The following is an 18,009-nucleotide window of genomic DNA, read 5'->3' on the forward strand; positions in this document are numbered from 1 at the left end:
CGAGGAGAGGTTATCAAATTATGAGCCAGATTGGCCTATAGGTGGCGCTATAGCAATCAATTGCGCGAAACTGCTCATAACTCCTAAACCGTATGTCGTAGACTCAAGTGTCTTATATCATTGGAAAGCTGAATACCTGACGTGAAAAATGTATATCTCCGATTTCATTTCCGCCATTATAGATTTTCCGCCATTTTGAATTATGTCAAAAAACTACTTTTGCAAACTAGTCCCTGGATTTTAGCTCGATCGGAACCAAACCAGTGCAGAAATGTTCTCTGGAGTCTGAATATCAATAATTATTGAAAAAAAGTTGAAATTTCTATTCACGGTCGCTAAGGGGCGGAAAACGATCGTTGTGGGAGGAGCCTATTTTACTAAAATGGCTATAACTCAAGAACAAAATGAGATATCTTTACCAAACTTTGTACACATGTGTATGGGCTGAGTCTTGGGTCACGATAAAAGAATCGCGACGATTGACCACTTGGTGGCGCTATAACACGAAAAAAACATGAAAATGGCTATAACCACCCGACCGCTAGTCCGATTGACGTGAAAATTGGTATGCAGTGTCTTGGTACAAGGTACCATGTATGTCTATGAGGACATTGGCGTATCTCAAAAAACATGGCTGCTATTGGCCAATGAAGTTTGAGCACCTCTAAGACAAGGTTAACGGAGGCCGATCGGAATGAAACTCGGTGGGCATGTTTGACTCATGGACTTAGAGGTCTGTAAGAATTTTGAAAGAAATCGGCCACTAGTTGGCGCTAACGAGTTTTTTGGCTCTGTAATCACGTGGTGTTGCACACATCAACCAAATATACACATCATATGATAGGGCTCCTCATACTGAACAACTTTTCCTCTAAAAGCATTGCTGTCAATCAAATCGTTCATTAAATATTTGCGATTATGTTTAAAACCTACTTTTGCAAACTAGTCTCTGGATTTTTGCCTGATCGGAAACAAACCAGTCTAGGACAATTCTCTGGACTCTCTAGATCAATAATTATCAAAAAAAGTTGAACTTTTGCATTTGAATGCCTATAACAGGGTCATTTAGAAGAGGGGCGTAGCAAAATACACTCAAAAGCATATAAATCCTAAAGGAAAACTCAAAACTTCACGAAAATTATTATGTATATGTAACATAACATGCTGAAAAAGCATGCAAAGTTTCATGGAGATCGGACCATAGGTGGCGCTATAACTGTTAAAAAGCTTTGAAAACCATGTATTCCTATGGTGAAATGCCTGTATTGGCTGTAAATGGTATTCTCCATCTCTGTAATCAGGTGGGGTTAAAAACATCCACATAATATGCATAAATTATGATAGATCTCCTCATACTGAACAACTTTGCCTCAAGAACCAATACTGTCAATCAAATCGTTATTTAAACATTCACAATTATGTTAATAACCTACTTTTGCAAACTAGTCATAGATTTTTCAACCTGATCAGAACCAACCCAGGGCAGTACAATTCTCTGGACTCTTTAGAGCAATAATTATTTTTAAAAAAAGTTAAACTTTTGCATCTGAATGGCTATAACTGGGTTATTTCAAGATGTGGCCTTGACCAAGTGTCCCCAAATGCCTATATCTATTCAATGAATGCTCAGATATTCTTAAAAACAAGTCAGAACATGTGTACTATGCCTCTAAACAAGCATGAAAATTCAGACAGATAGGACCATATTTGCCTCTATAACAGTTAAAAAGCTGAAAATTATGAAAATAATGGTATATTAAGCCAATAAGTGGTCGTTTGCTGCCCCCCGCTGTTCATTTTATTGTACTACACTCTAATATTGATATACAAGTCATTTTCAGCTTTAAATAAATCACTATTTTAACATTTGCTATCACATTTAGTTAAAATTAATCTATTAAGTATTACTATTGACAATTGTCACATTGAGAAATGTGAATCTTGAAGGAGACTTGCAGGAAACATTTTGTTTACTGCAACATCATAAAGTTCAAATGTCTGTAACTACAACAAAATGTGTGTGTGTGTAGTCCTATGTTTCTGAATACATTTTTAAAAATCTGATTAATAGTTACAAAGAGCTATGTGAAATGATTATAGACCATAGCATTAAACAAGTGTGTGTGTGTCTGGCCTTGACCAAGTGTCCCCAAATGCCTATATCTATTCAATGAATGCTCAGATATTCTTAAAAACAAGTCAGAACATGTGTAATATGCCTCCAAACAAGCATGACAATTTTCAGACAGATAGGACAATATTTGCCTCTATAACAGTTAAAAAGGTGAAAATGACAGAGTTCATATGAAAATAATGACCAATATGTGGTCTTTTGCTGCCCCCCGCTGTTCATTTTATTGTACTACACTCTAATATTGATCTATGGTTATAGATACATGGTTAATCATAGTAAATAATACTAGAACGTGGTGCATTTCACAAAAAAATGTGACATGCTCATAGACCATTAAAAGATATTTTCACAATAACATATCTCAAAAATATTGTGTGTGTGTGTGTGTGTGTGTGTAACCATGCATAATGGAACAACTGGTTTGAAGCCTGTTTCAGAGCCTATTTTACTAAAAGGGCTATAACTCAGGAACGAAATGAGATATCTTCACCAAACTTGGTACACTTGTGTATGGGATGAGTCTTTGGTCAAGGTAAAAAGAATTGTGAGGATTGAACACTTGGTGGCGCTATAACATAAAAAAACATGAAAAGGGCTATAACCACCCGACTGCCAGTCCGATTGACTTGAAAGTTGGTATGCAGTGTCTTGGTCCAAGGTACCACGCATGTCTATAAAGGAAATTGGCGTAGCTCAAAAAACATGGCCGCCATTGGCCAATGAAATGTGAGCACTTATTAGACAAGGTTAACAGAGGCCGATCGGAACAAAAGTTGGCGAGCATGTTTGACTCAGGGTCCTAGAGGTCTGTAATAATTTTTTAAGAATTTGGCCACTAGTAGGCGCCAATAAGTTTTATGGCTCTGTAATCACGTGATGTTTCACATATTCTCACAATATTGATATAATTTGATAGATCTCCTCATACTGAACAACTTTGTCTCTAGAAACATTGCTGTCAATCAAATCGTTCATTAAATATTTGTGATTATGTTAAAAACCTACTTTTGCAAATAAGTCCCTGTTTTTTTGCCCGATCGGAACCAAACCAGTCTAGGACAATTCTCTGGACTCTCTAGATCAATAATTATCAAAAAAAGTTTAACTTTTGCATTTGGATGGCTATAACAGGGTCATTTCGAAAAGAGGCGTGGCAAAAAACCCTCAAAAGCCTATAAATTCTAAGGGAAAGCTCAAAACTTCACGAAAATTGGTGGCCATGTGTGAGATTAGATCCTTAACAAGCATTAAACGTTTTATAGAGATCGGACCATAGGTGGCGCTATAACTGTTAAAAACCTTTTAAAACCATGTTTCCTATGGTGAATTGCCTGTAAATTGAATTTTCCATCTATTATTTCAGCGTTTAAAATCTTGCTAAATAAAACTTAATGTCTTTTGATGCTTGTGTGCTTAAAGGCCTTAAAGGCTTGAACCCCGCTAAATGCTGCTTGCAGCTTTAATTATTATTATGTTTTTAGCTATGATGTATTTAGCGATGTGTTTGTTGTCAAACTCAAAAATGAGTATATTTGTAATAATTAAAAATGCCGTTATTTTATTTAAAAAAGTTAATAATTGTATTTTATTGACAAAATATTTTAGTTTGTCTTATATATTTTTTGATTATATCAGGTAACATTTTAAGCTGTCAATTGGTCATGTTACATTGTACCCCACCTATGGGGCATGTGGTCACATTTCACTTCCATGATTTCGGGGTAAATCAAGAAAAAGGTATACACTGTATTCATGAAACAAAACCACATAATTGAATTAGACATGTGAAATGAATGTGGCAAACAATAAATTTACACAAACTGAGACCGTCAAAAAGTGTTAGGTTGTGCCCCGATCTCCCCTATATGAAGTCGTAATATCATATAATTAAAAAAAGACACCTGCCGAAAAACTTGACGAATACAAAAACCGCATTTCTGGACCTTTATAAGGAAACAACATAAAAGTTATAATAGATAAATGAAATGTGCACTGTTTTTTTTAAACAGGATTCCCAAATATTTATATTCATGATTTTACAGTATTTCTACACCCTTTACATTTTTATTTCAATGTTGTAATTAGCAATTCATTTAATTTTTAATTCAATTTGAAGCAGATTTGTTCCCTGTCTTAAGGGTCAACATCAAGTTATCTGCATCTCCTGCGCTGCATCAAGCCATCCCATAAAATCCGTCATCACTCAAATTAATGCACGGCTCAGAGTAACTACATGTGTGTAAGACTCCAATAACATTATAAAGTAATTATTCTATCAAAAATAAATCTCTCAATCAAACGGCTGTGTCTATAGTATTATACACAACATTATAATATCTTCAAATATATTTTTTATTATTATTTAAAATTATCATTGCCCCTGGTTCAGTAATGAACTATTGTAATAAAGTAGCAGTGACTGGGACAGATTTTAAGTATCACCTCAAGATGCAATCTAATCCGGTTTACATGAAATAAGCTGCTCCAGAGCAGGTTTAAGCTTACGGACCTGTTGCAATGACAGCAAGTCCAGGATGAGCTCAAATCCAGCTAACTGAGTTAGCGACATACGAAGAACGGACCCCAGATCTCACCATCATCTGGGATTACACAAGGAAATCTATACGGTCTCCGAGTCAGTTTTTTCTGTTTCCTTGGGTAATTTTATAAATCTCTCTATATTGATAATGGCAAACAAATGTTTGGAAATGTAATCTGATATTTCCTACTGACACACTACAGCAAAAGATATAACTGGTTTAAAACCATTTTTATTTGGTGAAAATACTAATGTGCCTAAGACTTTTACACAGTACTGTATAACGTTTGTCTAATTACATAATAACCCCGTCCCCCCACCCCCCACAAAAAAAACTGAAATGATAAAGAAGAGTTCAATGAAAACAACTTTTATTTCTATGAAATGGGCGAGACAGAGCAAAGCCTGTATTAAACGTTTCAGTGAAATCAAAGGTCATCAGTGTAACATACAGCAGCACGAGCGCACACGCATACACTCTCGTAATAGGTTTACAGTTGCACATTTACGTTTGCATATTGCACCAAGGCATCAAAACATCCCCTAATAGCATATGGAGTAGGGCCATTGGACATTACAATTTAGACTAGAATAGGTTGTACTCTAATTTCAATTCTTACTCTCTCATATAGCATAACAGCACAGGAAATGAACGTATAATTCTCTGGAATGTTGGTCCTATACTCTCTGCATTGCTCTTAATAACTCACTATATCACAGTACACAGTCTTTCCTCCCATTCACACATTCGCATATTCAGTGTAAAAATAACATGCTCAGTGCATCTACACATCTCTAGTCACACAGCCAACAAGAAAAGCAGCACTAGAGACATTGATAATTACTGTCTGTGCTTTAAAATATAGGCATTAACCAGTGATTACTATTGCCTGAGCCGCCAGTCACGACAGCTAGACCTCCCCTTTTTGGTCCGCTGAGTCTTTTGTGCAGATATTCTGTCTAAACAGGCCATTGAAATCGAATCTCGAGTTTTGATATGCAGGCGTATACAGTTTTAAGCCTATTTAAATCTGTGAATTACTCTCAAAATAACAGGCACCAAAACGAGCAATTTTCATGGACTGTACCATTAAACAACAGGTTTGGCTACAATGCTGCGCTTACATTTAGATGAGGAATATATTTTATGGCTAGCACCATAGAACAAACTACATGAGAGCGATGTTGGGGAAGGCCCTCAATCTTCACAGTGTTTGTTCAAAGTGATCCTCAATCCAATATTTGTGTGAAGCCTCTTCAATTTTACAGCAATTTCTGCTATACTGTACATAAAGTAGCACTGTGGCATACAGGAACAATGCTTTACCTTTACAATGTTTAAAACTAATAAAATATTTATAACATGATTCCAGTGTTTTTAAGACTATTTCTCATAATAAAGTAGTCTGGCACATACAGTTTAAAAAAACAAATTCAAAAGCAATTACAAACAACACGTTTCTTGTGCAGTGAGGCACATGTTTACCTTTTGGTCTGATAAGATGCACTTCCTCTGAGCTTGCGCTCTGATTGGTCCATTTTCAAAAGTCCCGATACGTGAACACATAAAAATTCATTTCTGTATGGCCAAAACCTGCCTTGTTGTTTCAAGGTTTAGGAACTCTTCATTCCCTCCGGAAGGACAGGCTGGAGTTATTAACAGTCTATTGATTTTTCAGTGGAGGAAGAAAATGCAGAAGTTCTTTCTTTTGTCACCTTCTATAAGGCTATTACATCCAATGTCAAGTCAGGGTTTTGCATGGCTCTACTATGGTCAGAGGCAGTTGATGTCCAACACAACAAACGGGTAAAAGCTTAGATCCATGCGATTTGGCCATCAATTTTCTAAGATCATAAATAAGCTGGTTTTTGCTGTAGTAAACAGTTTTTCTGCACGTAAAGATGCTTTACGGTGAACCCTAACTTCAGTTTGGAGAGATGTTTGTGTGGCCAGATGTTAGTGTTTATGAAGGGTGAGCCACAATGTGGGCCATCCAGTTGACTTTGGTGGTCCAACTCTCTCGCAGAGCTTCGTCAAACTTCTGCCGGAACTGTTTGAGGGCCTCCTCATCAGTTTTACCTAACGCCAGAGAGTCCTGGAAAACAAACATACAGCTGCTGTCACTCCATTCATTGCTATCATATATTCATTTGTTTATGTATTTTGAATGTCTTCTCATTTAACACTCTTAAAGGAGTAGTTCACTTTAAAATGAAAATTAGCCCACTCACCCTCAAGCCATCTTAGGTGTATATGACTTTCTTCTTTCTGTTGAACTCAGAGTTATATTAATAAATATCCTGATGCTTCCAAGCTTTATAATGGCAGTGATGGGGTCCATCGAGTTTGAAGCTCAAAGAAGCACATCCATCCATCATAAACGTACTCCACACTGCTCCGGGGGTTCATAAAGGCCTTATGAAGTGAATCGATGGGGTTTTGTAAGTAAAATATCAATATTTAAAACTTTATGAAGTAAAATATCTAGCTTCCACCAGACCGCCTTCCGTATTCAACTTACGAAAAAAGTGTAACGCCTCTCGCAGTTCAAAATGCTTACGCTATAGTTTAAGATACATCGTGCCAGTTACACTTTTTCTGTAGGTTGAATACGGAAGGCAATCTGCCGGAAGCTAGATATTTCACTTTATAACATGCTAAATATATGGATATTTTTCTCACAAAACCCCATCGATTCACTCCAGAAGGCCTTTATTAACCCCCCAGAGCCGTGTGGATTATGTTTATTATGGGGGGATGTGCTTTTTTGATTTTCAAACTCAATGGATCTCGTCACTGCCATTATAAAGCTTGGAAGCGTCAGGATATTTTTTTTACAATTACTCTGATTGTGTTCGTCTGAAAGAAGAAAGTCATTTACACCTAGGATGGCTTGAGGGTGAGTACTCCTCTAATGCATTGACCTAATTCAGTGTTATAATGGCTTCATTCTCTTTTGTGTGATGTTCTTTTCTTTATTTTTTTGACCCTGACCTTTTTGCAAAACACCAACTCAAAAACAAACACACGACAGCGAAAGGTACATAAAACAAAGACACAGATCAACATAGTAGCATGTTAAATATGACTAAATTGGATTTTAAATGGATCCCTTGTATGTTTGCATTTGTAGTTTGTTTTTCTGCTAGTTTCTTGAATTCCTGGTGATGTTAAGATCCTTCATTGTTTCACTGATACTGAAGTAGTATGAATGAAATTAGTGTATAATTTTGTCTGAATTTTACTGAATTAAATGTTTTTGATGGGTTCTAAAAGTGGTGGTTGTTCTAAAGTCCTATCTTTAAATATTTTCAATTTGTAAATAACAGTAATTGTAAAAATATTGTTTCTTAACTGTAAGAATAATGAATTTATTATTAGTGGAGTATAGTGTAATACCTGAGAAATCTAAGAATAGTAAGTGGTGATTTGTTGATATCAGGGATTGAGTCAGAGCTATGCCATAAAAGTGAGATTATGTGTGGTTTGAAATCATGTTCATTTTTATTAATTTGCCCATTGCCACAAAGCAGTAAATGTTTTTATTTTTTTTTGTAACATTAAGCAGGTCTTTACTGTCACTTTTGACCAATTTAATGCACCCTTGCTGAATAAAAGTATTAATTTCTTTAATTTCTCCCATTAAAAAAATATTTCTGACCCAAGATTTTTTAACTGTTGAGTATAATGTAACAGAAGCTTTTCAATTCTATTAAAAGAATTCTGAAACAAATTGTACACAAATGTTTTCAAAATTGATAATAATCATAAATGTTTCTTGAGCAAAAAAATCATATTAGAATGAATTCGAAGGATCATGTGACACTGAAGACTGGGAGTAATGATGCTGCCAATTCAGCTTTGATCAAATTAATAAATTACATTTTAAAATATATTTAAATAGAAAACAGTTATTTTGAAATGTAAAGATATTTCACAATATTACTGTTTTTGCTGTATTTTGGATCAAATAAATGCAGCCTGTGTGAGTATAAGGTCCTTCTTTTAAAAACATTTGAAAAATCTTACCAATCTAAAATTTTGAATGTTTTGGTAATCTGCAAATGGTATCTGTGAGGATTTCCAGTCAGGATTTAGACCATATCATAGTACTGAGAATGCTCTCATTAGAGTTACAAATGATTAACTCTACTCATCCGATCGTGGTTGTTTCTCGCTATTAGTGTTACTAGATACTTAGCACTGCATTCAATACTATCGACTCTAATGGCAATGCAGTTCCACAAATTTTTTCAGCTATTTTTTTAATTCAGTCGTAGTCTAGGTCCTATGTCAAAAGTACTTTTTAGTTATCATATTTAGTCAACCTTGTCCTGTTTTTGTTTACTAATGGTCACTAATTAAGGTTATTGGAAGGAGATATTTAGCAGATTATCCAAGCTGCTCTTTGCCATACAATAAAAGTGGAAGGATACCAGTGGTTTTCTAGGTCCATAAAGGATATAGCAATACCATAAAAACACCATATCAATCTGTTTTTTTAAGTCTCATGCCAAAATCAAAAATTTCCAAAGAAAACAACAAATGGTCCTAATATACACTTATGGTACGCTGTTGTACTAAAATCACAATCTTAACCTTTATCTCCACACTAAAATCTCAGTTGGCCAAACTTTCAGTGGCTCATATTTTCTGAATTGTTATTGGTGTCCGGAAACAGTATTCAATACGTCATGACTTAAAGGGTTAGTTCACCCAAAAATGAAAATTCTGTCATTAATTCCTCACCCTCATGTCGTTCCAAACCCGTAAGACCTTTGCTCATCTTCAGAACACAAATGAAGATATTTCTGATGAAATCCTAGAGGTTTGAACCATCCATAGGCATCGTTAAAATAGTCCATGTGACTCCAGTGGTTCAACCTTAATGTTATGAAGCGACAAGAATACTTTGTGTGCAGTATGTCAGAACGTCAGCTCATTATTGGTTGACGCTGTTCACGTGCACACAAAAAGTATTCTTGTTGCTTAATAACATTGAGGTTGAACCACTGTAGTCACATCGACTATTTTAATGATGTCTTTACTACCTTTCTGGGCCTTGAAAGTTGCAATGACGTTGTTGCCTATGGATGGTTCAGAAAACTCGGATTTCATCAAAAATATCTTAATTTGTTTTTCCTAAGATGAACAAAGTCTTACGGGCTTGGAACGACATGAGGGTGAGTAATTAATGACAGGATTTTCATTTTAGGGTGAACTAACCCTTTAACACTTGCTTAATTTTATGGTGCTTATCAGTCTTGTTAGAGCTTGACAGCCCCATTAATATTCGCTTATCATTTCATATGGTGTTTGAGCAGTTTGAGAATGAATAAATTACAATTTTCTTTTTTGGATGCACTATCCCTTGAAGGAGATCCTCGGAGGGAACTCTGTGCTGTACATGTCTGCTTACCTTTAAATACTGGATATCTTTGACAGACGTAAGCTCTGGCAGGCCTGCTGTGAGCATCAGAGCAAAGAGTGTGATGAACAGATTTCCATTCTTCCTCAGAATCAGATACGCGTCCTCACAGTATTGCCTAAAACTACATATATATATATACAAAGCACTGTTAGATTAGTGTCCTATGGAAATGTTGAAAAAGAGAAATGGAATTGTGCATTATGAGGGAGAGAGATAAAGTGAATTAGACAAAGAAGTCAGTCACTAACTTTCCAAATTTCTCAGTGTTGCCCGTTTTTCCCTGTTGAATCACGTGGATGAAGTCATGTGTGAGGATAAAAGGAACGCGCTCACGCTTGATCCCAAACTTCGACTTAAAGTTTCCAAGGATATGGCCAAAGTCTATGTGGAAGAGCTGAATCGCACACACACACACACACAGTTTGTAAATATCCTGTCAATCTACTTCAATAGCATTTTAATCAACAGAAGAGACTATAGAATGGCATTTTAAAACAGTATACATTCTGTGGGAAAACTATACATTAACGTGGCTTCATGTGTAGAACAGTTTCCCAACCTACCTGCCCTGTACTGCGAACCATGATGTTGTCGCTATGACGATCACCAATGCCCAAGACGTAAGTGGCAACACAATAACCGGCACATGATAGAGTGAACTCCTCAATGGCTTTGTCCAAAGCATCTCTATGTCAACACATCACATCACCAATCAGTTTTGACACAAACAGCAACTTTCAATTACAATATAATACAGCAATATAATTCGATAAGAAGTACTGCCACCCATAATTTCTATATCGTTAAGAACTGCTTGGAGGCTAGATCTAGTTTTACCATAAAAAAAAAAAATTATAATAAGAGATGACAACCAAGTGTGGGCTGTTAATCAAAAGGTTTGGAGGTCAGTATTGTACAATTTCCATGCATATTTATAATTTAATGATAGTGAGACTTAAACAAAATTGTAAAAAATAGAGTTTTATGTGAAATTTCCTCAATTATCCATTGACAAGATTTCGTAAAAGACAGAAGTGGGCATTAATCTATCAATAGATTCCGTTAATCTATGAATAATCGATAACCTCAAGATGCCAAATATCAGACAGATAATGTATCCAAAAACACAACAACAATTAGGGCCCAATGAAATTTAGTTTTTTCACAAATTCTGATTTTCTGTTTTACTTTTTTCTGGATTCCATTTTAATGTTTAAATAAAATTTTAGTAATCAAAAGGCATGTCTAATTAATTCAAATAACCATGAAATGTTTTATTTTTTTCAGAAATTCTGAGTTGTCGTCTGAATTCTTCTTGATTTATGATTTAATACAAACGTACTATGAAATGGTAGTAATCAAATTAAGGCATAAAATATTAAAAACCTAATAACTATTTTATTTGGCAAACAAGGTTTACTGTTAAAAATTGTGATAATCCTTAAAATAATAATGTTATATTATTATCATCATCATCATCATCATCATCATCATCATCATCATCATCATCATCATCATCACTTTAAGGAGTATATTCTGTATAGTATTTATACACTGTCACAATGTTAACTGTTTATTCTGACATTGTCATGAAGCCCTTGAGCTTCTGTGTATGATATGACTATAGTTTTAAAGTGCCCCTATTATGATTTTTTGAATATTAACCTTTCATTCAGTGTATTGGTCCCTACTGTATCAGAATTTAAAATCAGGTTAAAAACATTTCTTTTTAACTTGGCTTTTAATTGAATTACATGTTTTTTTTCCCTTTTGTTATTTATTTGGTCTTTCGGTTTTTATTTGAATTATGATGTGATTTGATCTTGAATTATGATATGCTTTATCATTTTGTTTTTATTGTATGTTTGACCTTGTTCAGCACTTTGGTAGGTTCTACCTTGTTTAAAGCCCTTTATAAATAAAGTAACTTGAACTTGTGTAATGGAGCTGTTTGTGAATGTAAACGTTCTGCAAAGTTGTCAAGTCGAAAGTGCACAATATATACAATTATTGTCTCCCAAAAGAAAGAATCGATAGTGAACCGCCTAAACGAGTCGTCTGTAATTCGAATCCCACTGTGTGCCGCTTCTACGTCACTAGATGAGACATTTGCGTTATGCCCACCTACGTTGTACATTGTTTGTGTGTGAACAACTTGACCAGCTGTCAAATATCATTTTACTGACGACTGCTTCTCAAATCTCGGAGCTCAACACAGGATTTGCAAAACGCTTGCTCTTGAAAGATGGGTCATTACCCCGATTATTTGGACCAGCTTTCTTCTCAGAATCACAACCTGTAGGTATAAATAACTATTGATGTATATATTTTCTACAGGGTGTTCAAAATACGTAGTTTTGTGTTTTATATCAAAACACTCACGTTATTACTGTCTTACAGAAATACTTCTGCTCATCAGCTGTGGGCCACTATTACCTAAAACTGTGTCTATTAATGAAGATTGTCTGTTGTTCTTACTATCAGTAAAGATAAAGGATGGAGCAAGATTTGTTTCACAAACTTTAATGTTACATCTAGCAATTCACGTTCAATCACGTACAATCGCTGAGGACTGAGGAAGACTCCGGAGCTGAAGTTCAGTTTTGGTAATGAGCTTTTTGTTCACAACAGACTGGGCACTTTAGAGCAAAGTAGGCTCATGGAAAGGAGGGATTTAGAGACACTGGATCATATGTCGAGTTGTTTGAGAATCATTGAACACTGTGGTGATGTGCAATGTATATTATGAGAAAATTAAAGTGTTTTTTGACCTTTGATGCATTTAAACCTTTCATAGTAGACCTCAAAAACAAAATTAGGAACCTTCAAAATAGCACTTTAATCAAATTAAAAGGTGAAATGCTGGTGAGCACTTTTAAGTACAGATGGAGTGAGATGACAGACACTGAAAACAGGGCTTGAATATGTGTAGTAGAAACTTGATATTTAAAGAGCACCTATCATGGAATTTTGAAATTTACCTTTCATGTAGTGTGTAACATAGATCTAAGTGAACAAAAACATCCTGCAAAGTTTGAAATATGACAGTGCACCGTATATATAGTTATTTTCTTTCAAAAGTAAGAGTCGACTCTGAGTCATTTTTAAGAATCGTTAGAAGACCGAAGCTTTTTCTCTGACTAGATGACGTCAACTTGTCAAGTTATTTGAATACGATACGCCCACTTATTGCGCTCCAAGACGCCAACTAGAAAACCTCATGGCGACGAGACCCTGTGTTCTGAAGTGCGACTCAAAAGCAAACTTTTTTCATCTGCCCAAGGATGAGCATTTGAAGACTAAGTGGCTTGAAGACAAACCATACATCGTCGCGATTGAGTGTTTATTAGTCTTCAAATGTCTCTATTTGCATGTTTCGCGATCTCAGGAAGCTTTTATTATGGACTTCTATTATGGCACATGGTATCTTCTTCGTCTGTGTGTACCATATATGGACTACATGTGCACAGAGCGCCCTCCGGCTGCCAGGATGAATTGAAAACAACACATAAGAGTCTGCATCGCTCATGATTAGGCTACATCTGCGCATTTTGAGGAAGTATTGAATAAAAAATACTCCTCTGTTTAGAAATTTGACACAGACATATGAGAATCTATCAATATGTCTCCTCATCTGCACACTTTTGAACTAAAAGCCCTGAGGGATGTTGATTTGTCGCGAGTCTTCGTGAGGAGAATAGAGGAGTTTTTTTATGAATGAGATCAGCTGAGGCTCATATTACAATCAAACGGTACCGACACGGTTTTCATATTCATAACTCCTAACACATATTAACAAATTACTGTCACTATAAGACTTTGATTGGCGTTCCGTTTCCGAAAATATCTGCACAGACTATACCAATCACAACTGACTGGGTCATCGGACCAATCACCGCAGATTAGCGTCACGTAAAGGCGGGGTTTTGAAAAGTGAATCACTAAAGGAATCATTTGAGAATCGCTGTCAAAACAGGTAAAAATAAATGCATATTATAAGAAAACTAAAGTTTTTTTTGTCATTGCATGCATGCGAAACTGTTGTTGGGGACTTCTAAAACAATATTTGGAACATTTTAAATGCCATAATAGGTGCTCTTTAAATAACAGCCTTTTCATGCTTCGATATTCATAAATGGTAAGTATGTGCTTTTTCTCTTTTGCTCCAGTGTGCTGATTGCTGAGCAGGCCGCTGTGTCTTGAGTAAACTGTGTTGGTTAACAAGTTTTTGTTTATTGATCGTCACATGCGATCATAATATACAGCATATTGCAAAAAGGTGTTTTAGTGCATCTCTTGCACTAAACGGTGATACTCGAGCCAGGTAATGTTTTGCCCACACTGACTACATCAGTACTGAATGCAAAAGCAAGAGCCGTTATCCTCCGTCCGAACTTTCACCATGGTGGAATAAATAAATTAATGCAAACAATAAACAGCTATGCTATGCTATAAAAAGTATTAATCATTTTCACACCGAACTGATCTGGCCAGTGTGTTGTATACGGTGTAGTCACTCAAGTTAAAAAAAATTTCTTTTTTTTTTTTCGGAAATCATAGGGCCCTAAACAATGTAAATATCAATATCCAAAGGCTTTAGAATCATGAAAAGCAAATGTATTGAAATAATCAAATACTGTACATAAGATATGTCAGAAGTAGCCCCGTAGTAGGCAGGTATAACTCACCCAGAGTTCTTGTCTTTAAGCCAGTTCAGTAGTGCATCTTTATTGAAGGCGGCAGCAGCGGCCATGTTGCTGCTTGTTTTTTGGATGTTCGCAATGGTATCAGCTGAAGACACAACCTCGATCAGACCAGAGTGATCTCCTGTTGCCAAGCAACCATAAGGCACAATTCTATGAGACATAAAAAAAACAACCATTTGAAAATAATAATCTTTAAATCCATTAACTGCAACTGAATGCAGTTGTCCCTCCATGTGCTTAATCCTGTTATATACACAGTACTTTTGTGCCAACCGAATGTACTCCAGGCAATGAGAACCACATTTAAACAAATGTGTGTATTGAGTATAGAACCAAACTCAATTAAAACTCATTTTAATTCAGTAAAAATCACACTCTTTTGGACGTTGGTAGTTGTGGTCATTATAGATGCTTTAAATAAAAAATAAAAAACAAAACCTAACACAGTCTTAACAGTCTTGACTCATTCAAAAATGTTGACACTATCTCTCTACACCAGAACTGCTCTCATAGGGAAACCCCATATAGAACAGTCCAGAGCGAGCAGTTGTTTAAAAACAGCAGTTGAAACACCTTAACCCCCATGCAAGAGCCTGCATCGTTTTAGAGCTGCATGATTCTTGATAAATAGAGAATAGAGTTTTGTTTTTTACATCGAGATCACGATTCTCCCACGATTCTGAACAGACAACTAAACAAAATAACATGTAATTTACTGTAAATAAATTACTGTATTTTTTACTGTAAATATAACATGTAACATGTAATTTACTAGATGAAAACATTTCAGGGTGATTGCTGCAGTCTATTAATGAATAATTTTTCATTTGGAATTAATTATTATTATTTTTTAAATCTGACTGAACTTGGGGCGCTGAACATGCTGATTGGTTGAGTTCACGCAGCATTTTATTTCGACCACTATTTTTAAAAGTCTGTTGCGGTGTGGGCAGTAAGAGTTGTTTGCTATTCGGAACAACAATAGAGTTTAAAAAATACGGCCGATGGACCGATTCAGGCTTTATTAAAGGGTTAGTTCACCCAAAAATGAAAATTCTGTCATTAATTACTTACCCTCATGTCGTTGGACACCCGTCAGACCTCCGTTCATCTTTGGAACAGAAATGAAGATATTTTAGTTGAAATCTGATGGCTCTGAAAGGCCTCCATTGGCACAATGCACGGTTCACTCTCAAGACCCTTAAAAGTTACTAAAGACGTCGTTACAAAGTCCATCTCACTACAGTGGTTCTACAATAACTTTATGAATCGGCGACAATAGTTGTTGTGCGCAAAAAAAACCTAAATAACGACTTATATAGTGATGATGATTTCAAAACACAGCATCATGAAGCTTCGAAGCGTTATGAATCAATCAGTTATGAATGAGTCGAATCATGATTCGGATCGCGTGTCAAACCGCCAAACTGCTGAAATTTGGCGATCCAAACTGCTGATTCGACTCACTGATTCATAACACTTCGAAGCTTCATGATGCCGTGTTTTGAAATCGTCATCACTATATAAGTCGTTATTTAGGGTTTTTTTGCGCACAAAAACTATTCTCGTCACTCCATAAAGTTATTGTAGAACCACTGTAGTGAGATGGACTTTGTAACGACTTCTTTAGTGCCTTTTAAGGGTCTTGAGAGTGTAAAGTGCCATTGAGCCAATGGAGGCCTTTCAGAGCCATCAGATTTCAACTAAAATATCTTCATTTGTGTTCTGAAGATGAACGGAGGTCTGACGGGTGTCGAACGACATGAGGGTAAGTAATTAATGACAGAATTTTCATTTTTGGGTGAACTAACCCTTTAAGGTCTGGGGGGAATAAAGTCCCTGGGACAAATTGTTCCGGGTAATTTAGGAGGAAAGGAGTTTTAAGAGATTTAAATATTGGTTGGTTTTGATCAAAGCGATCAAAGTCTCAAAAAGTATTAATAAAGTTATTATCAGCTGTAGCAGGTAAAATGTCTGAAAAAGTCTGATGCTCGGGCACACACCAGGAGAAAGTGATTAAGGAATGCATTTCCTTTTAATGAAGTCCAGAGTATCTTCTTTTAAAATACAAATGTTCTGTTCCTCAAAAGGCTCAGGAACTGAGTGTGAATATGTAATTTTTGTGGTTTGCCCTAAAAAATGGAGGTACTCCAAGAGATGTTAATGAGCATACATAAAAACCTTTCATGAAGCCTCTATCCGCAGCAGATTACTAATAACTGCTGGATGATGAAACGCCTATGGTTGCGAATAATACTTAAAAACAGCTCAACCAAACAGATTGAATTCTTGAAATTCATGTTTCTAGTTTACGGCTGAAACAAGTCAAAACTTTACTATTATTGTTAATCGTTGTATTTTAGGGAGTAACACTGTAATAAAATATTAGTACAATTATGTAATGATTTTTAGGGTATTCACTACTGTTACAGATGTCATTCCCAAAATTGTGTGTACAAGTCCAAAGAGCACTCTGAAACTCTAGAGGGAGCCGTTTCCAATGTAGACAGGCATTCAAGTACAACAATTCACTGCTAGGTCAAGAGGTCTGTAGTGTTCTTGTCAAAGGTTGAAAAAAATATTAAATATTGACTCAAAAAATGTGATGGCTTTGATTGGCTTGTGTCCAGAAGCATTTAAAAAGCACCTAAAACAATGTGTTCAGTGAAAAAGGAAGTGGTGAACATGATTGCGTCTTCTGACATTCTGTAACATTCAACCTTTTAACCATATTGTAGAAATCGCAGGGGCCCTCAAGGGGGATAGTTATAGCTCTGGGCCCCTTTCCTCAGAGTAACACCCTTCCCTCTGCTAGCGACACCCCTGCACGCGCACACACACACATGTTGGGTTTTCATGTTTTATGGGGACTTTCCATAGGCGTAATGGTTTTTATACTGTACAAACCATATTTTTTATCCCCCTACACTGCCCCTGCCCCAAAACCAACCCATCACAGGAGACATTCTGCATTTTTACATTGTCAAAAAACATAATTTAGTCTGATTTATAAGATGTTTTCCTCATGGGGACCTAAAAATGTCCCCACAAGGATGAGGATTTTGGATATTGCCATCTTTGTGGGGACATTTTGTCCCCATAACGTAGGGATTACCAGTCCACACACACGCACGCACACACGCACGCACACACGCACGCACACACGTTTGTTTTTGTGAAATGTGGGGACATTCCATA

General features: G+C 36.0%; 1 protein-coding gene across 1 annotated transcript in view; it reads right to left on the reverse strand.

Annotated features, from left to right (window-relative positions):
• Positions 1-5,027: 5,027 nt before the first annotated feature.
• Positions 5,028-18,009, reverse strand: part of pik3cb (phosphatidylinositol-4,5-bisphosphate 3-kinase, catalytic subunit beta) — a 91,513-nt gene continuing 78,531 nt past the window's right edge. The window contains exons 20-24 of the mRNA XM_079823112.1: positions 14,794-14,961; positions 10,669-10,792; positions 10,354-10,499; positions 10,094-10,226; positions 5,028-6,769 (exon numbers count right to left, since the gene is read on the reverse strand). Coding sequence (XP_079679238.1) covers positions 6,638-6,769; positions 10,094-10,226; positions 10,354-10,499; positions 10,669-10,792; positions 14,794-14,961 — 703 coding nt within the window. The 3' untranslated portion in view covers positions 5,028-6,637. The remainder of the gene's footprint in view (positions 6,770-10,093; positions 10,227-10,353; positions 10,500-10,668; positions 10,793-14,793; positions 14,962-18,009) is intronic.

Source organism: Gobio gobio (genome assembly GCF_949357685.1).
Source record: "Gobio gobio genome assembly, chromosome: 8".
In the NCBI taxonomy this organism is placed as follows: Eukaryota; Metazoa; Chordata; class Actinopteri; order Cypriniformes; family Gobionidae; genus Gobio; species Gobio gobio.